The 18,064-nt window shown below is 49.3% G+C and overlaps 2 protein-coding genes across 2 annotated transcripts; one reads left to right on the top strand and one right to left on the bottom strand.

The window, feature by feature from the left end:
* Positions 1-1,111: 1,111 nt before the first annotated feature.
* Positions 1,112-2,038, bottom strand: LOC104635527 (olfactory receptor 14J1). The gene has a single exon (XM_010302369.2). It carries the CDS (start codon positions 2,036-2,038, stop codon positions 1,112-1,114), a length of 927 nt encoding a protein of 308 aa, XP_010300671.2.
* A 6,778-nt stretch (positions 2,039-8,816) lies between these two features.
* Positions 8,817-15,672, top strand: LOC104635528 (olfactory receptor 14J1). The gene is given in 2 exon segments (XM_010302370.2): positions 8,817-8,834; positions 14,635-15,672. Coding segments are annotated over 2 exon segments (1,056 nt in total).
* Positions 15,673-18,064: the final 2,392 nt, after the last annotated feature.

Below are 18,064 nucleotides of genomic sequence, written 5' to 3'. Positions count from 1 at the left end.
CCTTCTGTAGGGCAATTCAGCTGAGCCAATGCACATATCCTACCACTGGTCAGAAACCCTTGGGCTGAATGGGTATTCAGCTCCCCCCATGCACCATGCAGACCCACAGGAGCTGGGATTCCTCTTGCTACAGTTCAAGTGTGCACAAAAGAGGTGCTTGTGTGTGAGTTCCTGGTCTAAAAATCCTCTATAATCAGTGGGGATGGAGGGTGACAGTTAGTCATTCACACTTAGGACCTGGTGGCATTTGAGGTGCCAGAGGTGGTCCATGACATGCACAAGCGTCTGCAAGCCCTGATGAAAAAATTTTGAGGGACCCATGTCGTTCTTGTGCATTAACACTGCGGGTGAGTGGGCCTCCATAAGGATGACATTAATTATTCTCCAGCCTACCTTCCCCATGCTGCTGGGTCCCTGCTGCCTCCTCTGGGATTGCAGAGTTCTTCTTTCCCTGTGGACATCTCAGTTCAACACTTTACCTTTAGGTGACTCCACCTTCAGTGCTCTCTCAATTTGTGGGGCTCCAGTCACTGCCCACTGGAGGCACACACTGTCCCTGGACATCCTCCAGGCTCTCCAAGCAGCTCCAGTTTGTCCTCAAGAATGATGTCATCTGCCAAGTCCAATATGGGAGAGCCCCAAACATGAAACTCAGTGACCAGTCATTGCCCCCCATTGTCACTAGACACTGATGAGTGAGTCCAAAATCCAGTCCTCAGTTGCTAACAGGTGACAATGTGACTGATAGGTTTTTGCTCCTGCAGCCGTACAGAATTCTGAGCAATGTCCTTATGGGGATGCAATTGCTCATGTCTACTCCTGACACCAGCATTGGAAGAAAAGCTCATGGCACACAGGAGATCCCATTTTCTTACAGAGGTGCTGTGAGGGATTCAGCTCTGGCCCAGTGTTCAACACCTTTATTCTGGCTCCAGATGACAGAGAGCATGCTCATGCCTCAGTAGAAGTAGAAAGAATCCAAACATTTCTGTAGTCACATTCTAAACAGAAACTATAATGATAATAATAATGAGGTCAATAATAAAAGGTCAAGACTTCTCTGGGACACCCTTGGAGACATTTCTGGAGAAAGATGGGAAGTTTATCACTATTAAAACAGTGTTGATGAAATCAGCTTCCTCAGGGCATCCTTGAGCTCCTGGTTCCTCATGCTGTAGATGAGGGGGTTCACTGTGGGAGGCAGAACTGAGTATAGAACTGTCACCACCAGATCCAAAGAGAGGGAGAACATGGAAGGGGGCTTCAGATAGGCAAACATGACGGTACTGATAAACAGGGAGACCACAGCCAGGTGAGGGAGGCACGTGGAAAAGGTTTTGTGCCGTCCCTGCTCAGAGGGGATCCTCAGCACGGCCCTGAAGATCTGCACGTAGGACAGCACAATGAAAACAAAACACCCAAATGCTAAACAAAGACTAACCACAAGGACCCCAACTTCCCTGAGGTAGAATTCTGAGCAGGAGAGTTTGAGGATCTGAGGGACTTCACAGAAGAACTGGTCTATGGCATTGCCTCGGCAGAGTGGTAGTGAAAATGTATTGGCCGTGTGCAGCATGGCATTGAGGAAACCAGCGCCCCAGGCAGCTGCTGCCATGTGGACACAAGCTCTGCTGCCCAGGAGGGTCCCGTAGTGCAGGGGTTTGCAGATGGCAACGTAGCGGTCATAGGCCATGACGGTGAGAAGATAAAACTCTGAGGACATCAAAAAGACAAACAGAAAGAGCTGTGCAGCACATCCTGCATAGGAAATGTCCCTGGTGTCCCAGAGGGAATTGGCCATGGATTTGGGGAGAGTGGTGGAGATGGAGCCCAGGTCGAGGAGGGAGAGGTTGAGGAGGAAGAAGTACATGGGGGTGTGGAGGCGGTGGTCACAGGCTATGGCGGTGATGATGAGGCCGTTGCTCAGGAGGGCAGCCAGGTAGATGCCCAGGAAGAGCCAGAAGTGCAAGAGCTGCATCTCCCGTGACTCTGCAAATGCCAGGAGAAGGAAGTGGGTGATGGAGCTGCTGTTGAACATTTAGTCTCTCTGGGATTTGAGTGCTGTACAAGAAAAATATATATGGACAGCTCAGGGCAGGCTTCTCTGAGAAAAAACTGTTCTTTTTCTCACAGAAACCTCCCACATTGCCTCTCTTCTCAAGAAGACCTTCATGCTTCTTCCTCCTTTCATTGAATCATAAAACCATAGAATCATGGAATCGTTTATGTTGAAAAAGACCTTTAAGATCATCAAGTCCAACTGTAAACATCACACTGCCAAGTCCACCACTAAACCATGTTCCTAAGCACCACATCTGCATGTCTTTTAAATACCTCCAGGGATGGTGGCTTAACCACTTCCCCGGGAAGCCTCTTCCAGTGATTTACAACCCTTTTGGTTGAGAAATTTTTACTAATTTCCAATATAAGTCTCCCCTGGCACAACTTGAGGCCATTTCCTCTTGTCCTATCACTTGTAATTTTCGAAAAAAGACTGATGTCCACCTTCTTACAACCTCCTTTCAGGTAGTTGTAGAGCGCAATAAGGTCTCCCTTCAGTCTCTTTTTCTCCAGACTAAATAACCCCAGTTCCCTCAACCACTCCGCACAAGACTTGTTCTCCACACCCCTCCCCAGCTTCATTGCTCTTCTCTGGACACGCTCCAGCACCTCAATGTCTTTCTTCTAGTGAGGGGCCCAAAACTGAAAACTGTACTTGAGGTGTGGCCTCACCAGTGCCGAGTACAGGTGCATGGTAGTTCTGATTTTGTTCTGATTTACTCTGGCTGAGTGTACCATGAGGAGGAGGGTCCTCATCCAATGAGTTCCTTCGGAGTCAGACCTGCTCTACAGCAGCTGGTACACAGAAACAGCAAAAAGCCCTGTATATCGAGGTGGTCACTGAGGATAGACACCTCAGGCTGAGTGCAGGAGCCTGGATTAAATGCCCCTGTGGGAATAGTCTCCATGTCCTGAAGGGAGAGATGACATTAGCACTTGGGCCACCTACGTCTGGAAAAGTGCCCTGGGAGGGATTTCCTTTTTCTGGTTTTACCCTTTTGAACAGAGGTGACTGAGTGAATCAGTCACTAGTGAGACAGAACCTGCCTTCCAATCTATTGCCTTCCATCTGCGCTTCGTCTGTAGACGTGGTCAAAAGAGAGAGGCGGTTCGGGACTATTACTGCATGGACATCCTCACTCACCTGAGAGGCACTCATCAGGAGGAAGGCTGCTGGAGGTCTTACTGCTCTGTTCTCCAGTGGATGGACTGTAGCACAGAGGCTTAACAATACACTTTCTTGTAATCTTGTCAGATCAGGGGTACATTCTTTGAAGGGGTAGAAACCCTCAACTTTTGGATTGCTCTCAGCATCAGTACTAGTGAGTCCTGAGAGAGACAAATGGTTCCCTGTAGGCACAGAGTCAGGAGAGCTGGTCTCTCCAGCAGTCTCATTCCCAGCTGCCATGTCCAGCCTCTCTCAGCTGGAAGATGATCACACTCAGAAGTTGCTCTGAGAAAGGAACTGTACGGAGCTGGGGGAATTCATGATTCAAAGTGCAGCTCTCCAAATTCCTCTCTTGTTCTCAGCTCAGAATGAGCACAGAGTGACACAGAGGTTGTGCTCTTCACACAGATGACTAGAACAACCACTCTAGGGTGCTGTGTCTGCAACAGAGTGAGGTCTCAACACTCCCTTTCTAGCCCAGGGAATGCAAAGCTCATTTCATCCTCTCGCATACCCATGCTGAAAAATGCTCAGCAGCATTTCTATGGCCTCAGTATCACCATGGCTTCACTGTGGGGCTCTCAGATATCACGACGATGCTGTGGGAGAGCTGGACCTTTGTGAAGAACGGTTTGACATGACACTTACAGGGGGACGATTAAAGGTCCTGAGGTGGTGTGGCTTCAGAGAGAGTCTGCTTCTTTCCCAAACCCTTCTGCCCTGGTAAGAACAGACAGAGAAACAGTAGAAGATGGGGTCTTCTGAAAGGACACTAGTCACATTTCCCAATCCCACATGCTGTATTGCCTGGAGTCCCAGAATTCGGAGAGGGGCAGGGACACCTCATTCCCATGCAGACATATCTTGGGCAGCACACTCAGAGTTGCTGTCTGACCTTTAGCTGAAATTCCAGTCCCCAGAGAGCCAGCAAAAAATAACAGGACAGCATGGACAGGTGTAGAAATATTGGAAAATACCATGATGCTTATGTCAAAGAAGGCAAAGAGGCAGAGAAATACTTTGGAGAGACATTACCTTACCCAGCTCTGCACAGACCCTATCAACACTGCTGGGCAGTCACTCCAAGACCCTCTGTTGTGCAGGACGAAAGGAGCAGTCTCAGGAGACAAGCACCCCTCCTGTGCTGGAGTTCTGGCTGCAGAGGAGGTAGATCATGCCCTGGACACCACGGTCTACATGGTAGAAGTTGTTGTGGGTTGGGGAGGAGACCAAGGCCTTGCTCAGAGGAAGACAACTGCGCTGGAGGAATGGACAAGCAGCTGCCCAAATTCACCTTGTCCAGCGCTTCTGTCAGCACTTTCCTCTCCTCCCCTGACATATCTCCACTGCCTGGAGCTGTTTGTCCATGTAGCTGTTTCTCTGTCTTTTCCCATCCTACCTTGTATACACTCAGCTCTGCCCTGCAGAAAACTCCCGTCGGCAGGGCACACTCTGGAGCATCCCGGTGTTTGGTGGTCCAGAGGACCAGGTCAGAAGAAAACAGACCAAAACTAGAAAATGTGATGCTGCTGCAGTCTTAGGCTGAGGAGAGGGTGATTGGATACTACCAGGTTTCCAGCAGGCCTACTGATCTGTCAGTCTTTTGTCCAAATTTACCTTGTTTTCCATTTCTCTCCCCTCCCCAACCCTCACCAGCAGTAGGAAACTGAAAGCACAAACTCAGGAAAACTCTTTTTCTTTAAAATAATTGCTGCTTTGACAACACTGATGAAAACTCCCCTCAGAAGTGTCCTAGGGGTGATATGAAGCTGAAGCACCCTCTAGACAGTAGAAGAATCCTGCCCTGCTGAGGTTGCTCCATCCACCCAGATCTTCTCCCTGCAGCACCATGGGGAGCTCCCCAGGGAGGCTGAGTGCTGACCCTGGACAGCAGCAGAGTCCCTGCCCCAGCACACAGCCCCTGGGGTGCAGGGACCCTGCTTGGAAGGACAGTCCTGGGCACCACCTACCTTCACACCCTTGCAACCATCCGCAGGAGAAGGGAGACATGATACCCTGTCCCTCTGACCATGGAGAAAGGAATGCCTGCTCTAGAGCACTGTTGTGGTTTAACCCTGCAGGCAGCTAAAGACAGACAGTTGTTCGCTCACCCACCTCCCGCCCCAGTGGGAGAGGGAGAGAATTGAAAATGGAAAAGTAAAACTCGTGGGTTGAGATAAAGACAATTAAATAGGACATAAAGGAAGATTATGATGATGATAATTATAATAATAATAGAATATAGAAAACAAGTAACGAACACCACAAAGTATGAGAAGCTGAAAAGTCCTTGAGTGCTTGGCAACAACTAAAAACATCAGTGTGCTATTAGCACTATTTGTATTCCAAATCCAAACCACAGCACTATACCAGCTGATAGGAAGAAAATTAACTCTATCCCTACCAAAACCAGGACAAGTGCTTCCTTCTCCCACACAAAAATGTTTATGCAAGATCCCATAGGCTGTGAGGTGTACCTCCTTTAGGACATCCCTCCTAGAACTGCTGCTGTACTGCTCTACACTGAGACTTACCACATCAAGGGCTGTGAAAATTCCTCTACCTGTGAGCTCTCCTCTGTCCTCCTACCTCAGACTGCCTTTCATCTCCCTCTGCCTCACTCATCTCCCCTCGCTGTCTGCAGGCAGTGCCCGCAGCCCTGCTACGCTTTGCAGTGGATCTGCTCCTGGGCAGAGCTGTCCCTGTGCAGCACTGCCCGATTGCCATGAGCTCCCTCCATCCCAGGAGCCCAGCCCAGCTCAGCAGCAGAGGATTAGCCCAAGGTGCCACTTTCTCTGTCCCCTCTGGGCTCCCTCCAGCTGTCACTGGTTCTCCAAGGGAACCTGCTGTGAAGCAGACTGAAGTAATCACTGAAGTAATCACCCTTAGCTGGTGAAAGACGCTTATTTCCAGCAGTGTCATTTCTTTTATCAGGAAAAGACTTAGGTATAAAAATCACCTTTTCTTGTCTTAATATTAGACAAGACTCCGAGATGCTGAGAGGGAGGGATCTCCTTTACCTTTGTTGAGGAAGTGATTCAGCTGAGTTAGTCGAGGCATCTCACTCCAGATTTGTAGTCCTGGCCCTAGAAGGGAATTCAGCTCCCTCTCATGGCTGTCACAAACCCACAAGACATGGGATTCCTCTCTCTCATGGGATTCAGGTGTGATCAAAATAAGCACCTGCATGTGAGCTCCTGGTATCATCTCCACTGCTAATTAAAGATGAAGGCCAGAAGTGAGCTGTTCAAACAGAAACACGTGGTGACATTTGAGGTGCCATGAGTGGTCCAGATATGTGCAAGTAACCGCAAGCTCTAATGGAGCAACTCTGAGAGACAGGGCAGCATCAGGGGCACCATCTTAGTGTTGGGGCACCCCAAATCTCTCAACCTTTCTTCGTCGGAGGGGTGTTCCAGCCCTCTGATAATCTTCATGGCCCTTCTCTGGACTTGCTCCAACAGGTCCATGTCTTTCTTGTCCTGAGGACTCCAGAGGTGGATGCAGTACTCCAGGTGGGGTCTCACAAGAGCAGAGTAGAGGGACTTCACTCAACCTGCTGGTCATGCTTCTTTTTATGAAGCCCAGGATATGGCTGGCTTGCTGAGGGTGCCCTCAATCCCACTCTCTGTGGGTGGGATTCAGCCCATTCAGCCCTTGGTGAAGCCATGCTGGCTGTCTCAAATCACCTCTCTGTCCTCCATGTACCTTAGCATAGCTTCTAGGAGGATCTATTCCATGATCTTCCCAGGCACAGAGGTGAGACTGACAGGTTGGTAGTTCCCAGGGTCCTCCTTTCTAACTTTTTTAAAAATGGGTGCAATGTTTCCCTTTTTCAGTCACTAGGGACGTCACCTGACTGCTACGACTTTTCAAATGTCATGGAGAGTGGCTTGGCAAGTACATCAGCCAATTCCTTCAGACTCTGGGATGCATTTCATCAGGTCCCATAGATTTCTGTATGTTCGGGTCCTCAGGTGGTCACTAACCTGATGTTCTCTTACAGTGGGAGGGACTTTGCTCCCCCAGTCCCCGTCTTGCACTTCATCCACTCAAGAGGTATGGGGAGAGAGGTTGCCAGTGAAGACTGAGGCAAAATTTGAGTACCTCAGCCTTCTCCTTGTCCATTTTTACCAGTTTGCCAGTGGTGGTCATCAGGAGGGGTACGCTTTCTTTGACCTTCCTTTTCTGGCTGACATACCTGTAGAAGCCCTTATTATTCTTTGCATCCCTTGCCAAATTCAGCTCCAGCCACACCTTGGTCTTCCTGGCCCCATCCCTACACAACCAGGAAGCATCCCTATACTCTTCTGAGGATAGCTGTCCCTGCTTACACTGCCTGTGCCTTTCCTTCTTGCCCTTTAGTTTGACCAGCAGGACTCAACTCAGCCATCAGGCTGCCTCCAATCTTGATGCTCACTTGCATTGGTGACCATCAGGCCCAGTATGACATCCCCTCTGGTAAAGCTACCACCTGGCTTAAGAAGTTATCCTCAATGCATTCCAGGAGTCTCCTGGATTGCCTACAGCTTGCCGTGCTACTTTTCCAGCAGATGGCACTGTGGTTGAAGTCCCCCAGCAGGATGAGAGCCTGTGAATGTGATGCCTCCTGTAGCTGGGGTAAGAAGGCTTCATCAATAGACTCCCCTTGATCAGGCAGCCTGTAGGAGACACCAACCACAAGGTTCCTTTTGTTGTCTCTAACTCTTACCCATAAGCTTTCAACCTGCTCATGGCTATTTTTCAGAGACAGCTCTTCAAACGCTGTTTCTTGATGTAAGAGGTCAATGCCTCCACTCCTCCTTCCTTGCTTGTCCCTTCTGAACAGCCTGTAGCCACCGATAGCCACACTCCAGACATGGAATTCATCCCACTAATTTTCAGTAATGGCAACTAGGTTGTAGCTTTCTAGCAACACAGTGGCTTCCAACTCCTCTGGTTTGCTGCCCGTGCTGCAGATGTTGGTGTAGAAACACTTCAGCTGGGCTGTCAACTGTGTCACCTTCTTAGAGGAACACCCCTTAATCACTTTGATGTATTTGACTGGTGTTTCCCTGTTGGCTTCTATTACCTCAGGAGCTCCAGGTTCATCTACATAAGAATTCAAGTGTGCTGCAGGGTATCCAGCATGTCTCTAAGCAACAGGCTGAGGGCCCTTGCTATCACCCCATCCCTCTAATCTTGGTGTGTCATCCCACAGCTTGTCACAGGCAAGTGTGTTATTATCCCCCTCCCCCTTCAAGTCTAGTTTAAAGCTCTGTCAATGAGATCCATTAGATCGTAAGCAAAGACCCTCTTCCCCCTTTGAGAAAGGTGAATCCCATCTGACACCAGCAGGCCTGGTGCTGTGTAGGCCATGCCATTACCAAAAAACCTAAAACTGTGGTGGTGACACCAGCCATGGAGCCATGTATTATAGGCTGGGCCCGTCTGTTTCTTCCAATGTCACTGCAGAACTGGAATATGAGAGAAAAAATAACCTGTGCTTCAGATCCTCTTACCCACCATCCCAAGGCCATGAGGTCTCCTTTGGTCAGTCTTGGATTACACATTGTGGCTTTATCACCACCGACATGCAAGAACAGTAATGGGTAATAGTCTGAGGGCCACACCAGGCTGAGAAGTTTTCTAGTGATGTCCTTAACCCAGGCCCCAGGGAGCCAACAGACATCCCTAAGAGAAGGGTATGTCTGACCTATCAGACCCTCTGTTCCCCTCAGAAGGGAGTCACCTACTATAACCCACCTTTTCTTCCTCATGGAGGTGGTCATGATATGGGGGTTAGGCCTCTCTGACCTTGGCAAGATCTCTGGTGTAGATGGACCATCATCCACATCATCCATTGACTGGCCTTCCACATCCAGAGCCTATTGTATAGAGGCACCTGGGAAGGCGAGGTGGGGGTTCACCTGTCACCCTGAGCGTGGACTTGCCTCCATTCACTCCTTTCATTTAAGCTACTGCTTAAATGACTACTGATACAGGATCCCTTTGATCTTGGGTTTGTTGTTTTTTGGTGGTGGTTTTTGGGGTTTTTCTGGTTTTGTTTTTGGTTTTGGTGGGTTTTTTTTTTCTGGTGGCTATTCCTCTTTCTGTCTCAAGGAGGGCAGAGCATGGTTTCACCAATCTCTTTCTCAGACTCCTTGATGTTCCTTAACCTTTCTGCTTCCTCTCACAGCTCTGCCACCAGGCTGAGCAGATCATCCATCTGGTCACACCTGCAGTGGTATGGCAGAGGCAACAGCCACAAACTGCCTCTTGAGAGCTTCACCCTGGACATTAGGAAAAACTGACTAGGACAGTGGTGCTGCACTGCATCAGGACACCCAGAGACTCTTTGTGATGTCCATCTTTGGAGGTTTTCAGGGTTCAGCTCCACCAGAAGGTGAGGGTCTCTACAGCATAGGCTCATGGGACAATTCAAGGTGGAACTGTCCTGTGCTCAGGAGGTCTCTAGTCCTGCCTTTAGTTCCAAGTAGGGCCAGCTCTGAGGTCAGAGCTTAACAAAAGTCATCATCCATGTACAGGGTCTACACATGAACCAGGCATTGAAGCCTGGTTATAGAAATGGAGATGAGTCATTTGACCAAATCCTTGAATCCAGGAATTGTCATGCCATACCACCTGAGATTCTTTTGGGATGGAGAAGAGTAATTCCTCTTTAGGTGTCCTGGCCTGTCTCCTGGTCTATGTGGTGCTTTAAAGAGAACCAAAGCAAACTTTTTTCACTAGGTTGGTTTCATTTTACATGCTGAAATGCAGGGCAGATGAAGGGAACTCCAAGCTTCCAGCTTTCACTAATCTGGGATCTGTCTCTTGGTCTCCTTTGGCTAAAAAACTAAAATATTCCCCTATTCCACCTCCCTGTGCTCCCAAAAATATGGAGTAAAGGTATGGAGTAGACATGGTTTAAGGACAATACTGTCTAAGAAGTGTAATCTTTAAATGATAATAGAGTTAGTAGTGAGAGGAAAAAGCACTGTTCTAAAAACTGCATGCCAGAGGCAAACTACTGAGAACTTATGGCTATCTTGACAGGTGAGAATGACTGTCAAGAAGGAAATTAAATCACATTAGTTCATCACCGTCAAGAAGGAAAAGGAATTCCCTTACAGCACTGTCCTGTTACTGTTATTTGTGGTAGTGCCACTGATTCAAAAACATTGCTGAGAGCTTCTTTATTTTTCCTTGGCTCCAAAGCTCTGCCTGCTCAGATCTTGAAAGAACTACCTCAAATCTCTGCAACCCAAATCTCGCCAACCTTATCTCTTACTGTCTGAAAGAATACATTTATTCCCCACAGCTTCACCTATTTCCAAAGGCAAGGTGAGCTATTTCCCCTCTTGGGGCAGACATTGTACAAAGCTGCTCCATGTATGGAAACCCACCTCAATGCTGCATACTCATCTGGGTTAAAAAACAAAGCTATGCTGGGTATAGTATTTCAAAGACAGTTTCAAAATGGCAAAGCAGATAAAACACAAAAATACTGACAGCCGGGTTAAAAAGAGGAAAAAATACGTGAAACTGTATTGTCTGGCTTCACAATTTCTCTGCCAGTAAAGAGAAGGTCCCATCGGCTACACAATGTTTTCATTAGTTGGCCCTATGTGAAATTGGGTTTCTTGGGCCTCTTGGCTTGAGCCTTTCATTTCCACCAAGGGGAAAAGATGCAGTTCAGGAACTAATTTGCTCTGTTTTTCCTGGAAAGGGCAGTTGTGTTACACAGTAGCTGTGTCAGAGGGAAGATGGAGACAATGTCAATAGAAATAGTTTGCACTGAAATGGAAGCTCAAATCATGAGCTGCAATTAGGCACAAATTACCTGATTCAACTGGAGGTTCAGACCTAGTTGCTAGAGTTCTCACACATGTCACTGAGGAGGTCAGGGTGTGGGGGAGAGAGGAGCACGCTTGAGTTGCCCAAATCCCAGGACAGTGCCCAAACCATTCATCCTTCTCTCTCCATCTGGCATTCTGTTTCTTGAGATGCAAACCTGCTGGGACTTCTGCCAAAAAGCCTTCTTTCAGGTGTTTGTGTGATTTTCCTAAGTGTATCAGTGGCTAAAAAGAATAAAAATAGCATTTATCTACCTAAATCTAAATATCTGCAACGTAGCAATCTGCATCCATCTGTGTTAGCCACTCTGGACAATGTCAATTGAATTCAGTGATTGTAATATAAGGCGTGATATCCCATCCTCAAGTATGCATCTAATGCAGTTCAGATGAAGGGTGGCCTTGCAAAAGTCTCCCATTGTGTCCCCAGGTGGCATGGACACTACTGATTTCACTCTCCAGAGAGTGGCAGAGGCTGAATCCTCTCCCCACTACAGACTCCCTGCCCAGGCATGGGGCTAGCTCACCTGGTTCTTACTGGCACTTCACTCAGCATCCGTTTTGGTATATTTGGTGCTTTTCTGTGGCTACTCTTTCTGCATAGGACATCATAAAAAGACAACCATTTCATAAGAGATGGTCATAAAGGCCCTGCTACAGACAAGAAGTCTCACCATGAGCTCTGAATGGAGCCATCAAGATTGTTATGAAGCATGAGGAAGGCCCAAGAAGCTCAAGGACTCTTCTGAAGTCTCAGTGGCCCTGAGAAGCAGTGATTGGCCACTGGTCTGGGACAGAGGGTTGGGGATGTTGGTGAGAAACAAGGTGATGCCTGATGGCTTAACAAATCCTTACAACCATGTCTGAGCCCAGAAATTGAAAGCAATTGATGTCTGTGGGTGGAGGACATCTGTCCTGGGAAAATGGCAGGAAGGGAGATCCCTCCTATGCAAAACACGGATGACAGAGACACTTCCATCTTGTGTGCATGTCTCAACCTAGGAGACAGGGAATGCCTGGTGCTGGGGCTGGCTGTGCTCAGTCTGACTTTCCTCCCCTCTGTCACTCCCCACACTTGGATGGACGTCAGGAAACATCCATGAGCCTGGAGGATGACACAAACTTCCTGGACTGATGACCCATCACTGCAGGGGAAGAGGGAAGTGTTTTTGAGACACATTGGAGAGAAAGTTTCCCGCTTTGCAGGGGATGGGGGGCAAGGCTTGGCCATATTGTTTGGCAAAACACATTGAAAGCTTTCTGAGTCACCTCCAGATTTGATTTTCCACCTGTAACCAGTGCCTCTGACTTCCTTCTTCACTAGCCCCCAGGGATGGGCACCTTGTCTGGTCATTCCCTCCATGGGATCTTCAGTGATGGCCCTCAGTGAGGCCCGCTAGCACTCTCAGAAACATGCATGCTTGCTTCTGACTTTTACTTCTCTAGAGGCTTCTTGAAGCTTTCAGTGTCTGCAGTTCAGGAACTTAGCACCAGAGGGCTCATTAACATGCAAAACACCCTAACAAGCCAAGTCTCTGGGCATAATTTTCCTTAATTCCTCCATTCATGTTTGGTTGATCAGAGAGATTTCAGGAGTGTAGGCAAAGCGAAGGACGAGAGAGGAATCCCACCTCCTGAGGCATGGAAGGACGCTAAGTCACCTGCTAGCCCCAGGGTTACAAACCCAGAAGGAGATGTCTCCACCGACTCAGCAGAATCACTCCCCTCAGCTTAGACAAATGCAATCCCTGTCACTGTCTGGCTGTCCTGTCTTATAGTGGGATGAGAAAAGATTATTCTCATGCTCAACTCTGTATCTGATAGGAGGCATCAGTGATTACATCAGTCTGTTTCACAGTAGAGCCCCAGGGGCAACTCGAGGGAGCCCAGAGAGGGCAGAGAAAGTGGCATCTTGGGCTGGTCTTCTGCCTCCAAGCTGGGCTGAGTTCCTGGGATGGAGGGAGCTCATGGCAAGCGGGCAGTGCTTGTGAGAGACAGCTCTGCCCAGGAGCAGCTCCCCTGCAAAGCACAGCAGGGCTGCAGGCACTGCCTGCGGGCAGCGAGGGGAGAGGAGAGAGGTGAGGTGGAGAGAGGTTAAAGGCAGTGTGGGGTGTGAGGGAAGAGGAGAGCTCACGAGTAGAGAAATCATCACATCCCTCTACGTGGTAAGTCTCTGAGTGCATGGCAACAAAGCTGCAGTTCCTGAAGGGATCTCCTAAAGCTGGCACATCCCACAGCCTATGGGATCTTTCAAGAGGATCCTCACAGTTTCTGTAGTGTGGAAGAGGAGGAGGAGGTGCTCCCGAGCAGCAATTCCCTTCTGCACCCTCAGAGGGACAGGGCATAGCAGCTCCTTTCTCTCAGGGACAGCTGCAGGGTGTGAATCCAGGTGTGCACCCAGGGATTCCCAGGGCTGTCCTTCAGAGCAGGGTCCCTTCACCCAAGGTGGGTGTGTGCCAGGGCAGACACTGCCACCTGCCAGGGTCGGCACTCAGCCTGCCCGGGGATCTCCTGACAGGGCTGTGGGGAGAAGCTGTGGGTGGAAGGTGTGACCCCTGGCAGAGCAAGGTATGTCTGCTGTTGAGAGGGTGCTGTGTGGGTCAGGGCTGCTCACAGTTCCACATCACCCTGAAGACATTTCTGGAGGACATGTTTCAAGAGGTAGGTGAAGGCCAGGGCTATCTGAAAGGGAAGGTGTCTGTGCTTTAAGTTTTCTCTTATTGGTCGTTTGGGTTACACAGCAGTTGTTTGGAATTTCTCTGTTCTGGAGGAGGCACTGAGACCCCAGATCTCGATAGAACTTGTCTGAGATACCCCTTGGACTCTGCACACACAGAAATTCCCCTGGGCAGTGTCCTGCTACCAGGAGGTGTCTGCAGGGCAGAACTGAGCACACAGCAGGTAGGATAAGGTCTGTGAACATGGACAGGGAGGAGACGTGATGACAGAGAAACAGCTCCCGGCAGAGACATCTCCAGGCGTCACATATATGGGCAGCAAGTGAGGGAGCTGCTCCCTCATGGGTGGGCTGATATGGGCACATCCCTGCCATCCTCTGCAGTGCAGATGCCTTCCTCAGAGCTACCCCTTGGTCTCCTCTCCCACCCAGCACTGTCTCTGCCCACAAGGCTGTGGGGTCCAGGGCAAAAGTCACCTCCTCCTCAACTGGACCTCCAGAAAGGACAGGTGCATGTGTCCTACAATGTGACACAAAACAAAGGGGCTCAAAGTACCTACACTGTGAGGTGGAGTGCACAGCTGGATAAGGAGGAGGCTTCACTGCATGCCCATCTGTCTTTCTCTCCTTGCTTTTTTTATTATTTTTTTTCCTTGTTTCTCCATGTATCCATGGTGTTCTTCCTTTCTGGGGTTTATGTGGGGCCACAGATCAGCTTCTCTTCTGATACTGACTCTGCGGTCCAGTTGTCTAAGTGCCTTCATGGGGACTAGGTGCCGAAGCTCCATTTCAAAATGTTAAGCGTGTCACTCATTTGGTAGGGTGGGGGAATGAGCTGTCTTGTTCCTCTTTCAGATGAGGGAGGAGGAGTTCCATAAGAAAATGTAAAGTTTTTTCTCAGAGAAGTCTCTTCTAAAGTGTCACTGACTTTTCCTCCTTGAACAGGCCCCCATGCCCAGAGGCAGCAAATGTCCAACAGCAGCTCCATCACCCACTTCCTTCTCCTGGCATTTGCAGAGTCACGGGAGATGCAGCTCTTGCACTTCTGGCTCTTCCTGGGCATCTACCTGGCTGCCCTCCTGGGCAACGGCCTCATCATCACCGTCATAGCCTGTGACCACCGCCTCCACACTCCCATGTACTTCTTCCTCCTCAACCTCTCCCTCCTTGACATGGGCTCCATCTCCACCACTCTCCCCAAATCCATGGCCGATTCCCTCTGGGACACTAGGACTATTTCCTACTATGGGTGTGCTGCCCAGGTATCTACGTTTGTCTTGTTTGTCACCGGAGAGTTTTATCTTCTCACCATCATGGCCTATGACCGCTACGTTGCCATCTGCAAACCCCTGCACTACGGGACCCTCCTGGGAAGAAGAGCTTGTGTCCACATGGCAGCAGCTGCCTGGGGCAGTGGGTTTCTCAGCGCTGTGGGACACACTGCCAATACATTTTCACTACCACTCTGCCAAGGCAATGCCATAGACCAGTTCTTCTGTGAAATCCCACAGATCCTCAAGCTCTCCTGCTCACACTCCGACCTCAGGGAAGTTGGGCTTCTAGTGTTTTGTTTTTGTTCAGGTATTGGGTGTTTTGTTTTCATTGCGCTGTCCTACGTGCAGATCTTCAGGGCTGTGCTGAGGATCCCCTCTGAGCAGGGACGACACAAAGCCTTTTCCACGTGCCTCCCTCACCTGGCCGTGGTCTCCCTCTTTGTCAGCACAGCCATGTTTGCCTACCTGAAGCCCCCCTCCATCTCCTCCCAATCCCTGAATCTGGTGGTGGCCGTTCTGTACTCAGTGGTGCCTCCAGCTGTGAACCCCATCATCTACAGCATGAGGAACCAGGAGCTCAAGGATTCCCTGAGGAAACTGATTTTATGGTCATATTTCTGTAGTCGTAATGTTCCCATCACTCTCCACAAATGACTCCTAATGCATCCTGTTCCAGGCTTGTGTTTTGTTTGTTTTCATTGTCATGATATTATTTTTTTATGTAATTAGTTTTACTGCTTGTTCTTCTCATATGCCTACAGAAATATTTGGATTCCTCCCATTGCTAATGAGGAATGAACCGTTTCTGTCTCACATGAAGCCCATATAAGTGTACATCTAAGAGTGAGTCAGTGTGGACTCTCTTATAGCATTTCTGTAATAAAATGGGATCACTCCAGTGCACTGCCTGAAGGCTGGGCTCTTCTTCTAAGTCTGCTTCCAAGAATAGTCCCAAGGAATTGCTTCCCAGAAGGGACTGTTTGTCCTTGGTTTCAGGAGCAAAAAGCTTACTGTGATAGTGTGATCACGGCCTGGATGGTCAATGGTCACTTCTTCACATGCCCAGGACTGTCCTATAGGTGGCATGCAGATGATGTCCTTAAGGAGGTGAAAGTCAAGCTGACTGGAGAGCCCAGGGGATCTCCAGGGGCAGCATGTGCTTGGGGCGTGAAGTGACTGGAGCTCCACAAAGTAGCAGATCTTTCAAGATGGAATCCTCCAAAGGAAAACCATTAAACCCAGGTATCTGCAGGCAAACAAGGACTCTGTAATCCCAGGAGAGGCAGTGGGAACCAGTCAGGCACAGGGAAGGGAAGCTGGGGAGGGATTCATGTCACCGTTAGTGAAGTTAACTGGATTTAGAAGTACACCTGGACATAGCTACTGTCATTGGAAAGGCACCATCATCCCTTCAAACACCTACCATATCCACAGACCCCAGGGAGGGGGATCAGCAGGAGTGATCCCCAGCTGGCTGGGTCTGCTTCTCACCCTGACCAGTATGGCCGTGTGGGCCATACACCCACCGGTGTGTCACCGCATGGGCCTCACATCCCACTTGTTCTGCAGAGCAACACCACCAGCTCGGGGCCTGTGGGGAGCACAGGGAAGGCTATTCACCACCATCCAGGCAAGAGCTGATTTTTGAAATCTGACCAGCCCCATCCTCCTGCTGGAATCAGTGTCTATACTGGGGAAATCATAAAGTCATAGAATTGTTTGGGTTGGAAGGGACCTTTGAAGATCATCTAGTTCCAGCAGTCCTGCTGGGAGTCCAACACTGGCCAGGGACATCTTCCACTACATCAGGTTGCTCAAATTCCTGTCCGACCTGAACTTGAATGCTTCCAGTGATGGGATGTCCACAACTTCTCTGGGTAACCTGTTCCAGTGTCTCACCACCCTCATTGTAAAAAATATCTTCCTCACATTCGATCTAAATTTACCCTCTTTCAGTTTAAAACCATTGCCCCTTGTCCTGTCACTACAGGTGTTTGTAAAAAGTCTCTTTCCACCTTTTTTATAATCCCCCTTTATATATTGACAGGTCATAACTAGCTCATCCCGGAACCTTCTCTTCTCCAGGCTGAATAACCCCAACTCTCTTAGCCTTTCTCCATAGGAGAGGTGTTCCATCCCTCTGATCATTTTCATGGCCATCCTCTGATTTCACTCCAACAGCTCCATGTAATTCTTCTGCTGGGGCCCCCACAGCTGGAAGCAGTGCTCCAGGTGGTGTCTCACCAGGGTGGAGTAGAGGGGGAGAATCATCTTCCTCAAACTGCTGGCCACACTTCTTTTCATGCAGCCCAGAATACAATTCGCTTTCTGGACTGCGAGCGCACATTGTCAGCTCATGTCCAATTTTCCATCCACCAGCATCCTCAAGTCTTTCTCTGCAGGGCTGCTCTCTATCCATTCATCCCTCAGTCTTTATTGATATTAGGGATCTCCCTGACCCATGTGCAGGACCACACCCCACTGTGGTGGGTTGACCCTGGCTGAGGGCCAGGTGCCCACCAGAGCCGCTCTATCACTCTCCTCCTTCATTAGACAGGGGAGAAAAAGCACAACGAAAAACTTACGGGTCGAGATAAGGACAGGGGGAGATCATTCACTAATTATCATCACGAGCAAAACAGACCGAACTTAGAGAGGGAATTCATCTAATTTATTACGAGGCAAAACAGAGTAGAGGAATGAGAAATAAAACCAAATCTTAAAACACCTCCCCCCACCCCTCCCATCTTCCCGGGCTCAACTTCACTCCTGGCTTCAACCTCCACCCCCCTCAGCGGCACAGGGGGATGGGGAATGGGGGTTACGGTCAGTTCATCACACGTTGTTTCTGCTGCTTCTTCATCCTCAGGGGGAGGGCTCCTGTTATCGTTGCCCTGCTCCAACATGGAGTCCCTCTCACGGGAGACAGTCCTTCACCAACTTCTCCAACGTGAGTCTCTCCCACAGCCTATAGTCCTTCACGAACTGCTCCAGCGTGGGTCTCTCCCATGGGGTGCAGACCTTCAGGAGCAAACTGCTCCAGCGT

Source organism: Balearica regulorum, chromosome 30 (genome assembly GCF_011004875.1).
Source record: "Balearica regulorum gibbericeps isolate bBalReg1 chromosome 30, bBalReg1.pri, whole genome shotgun sequence".
In the NCBI taxonomy this organism is placed as follows: Eukaryota; Metazoa; Chordata; class Aves; order Gruiformes; family Gruidae; genus Balearica; species Balearica regulorum.
Note: the sequence above shows the minus strand (reverse complement) of the source record. Positions and strands in the feature narration are given on the sequence as shown.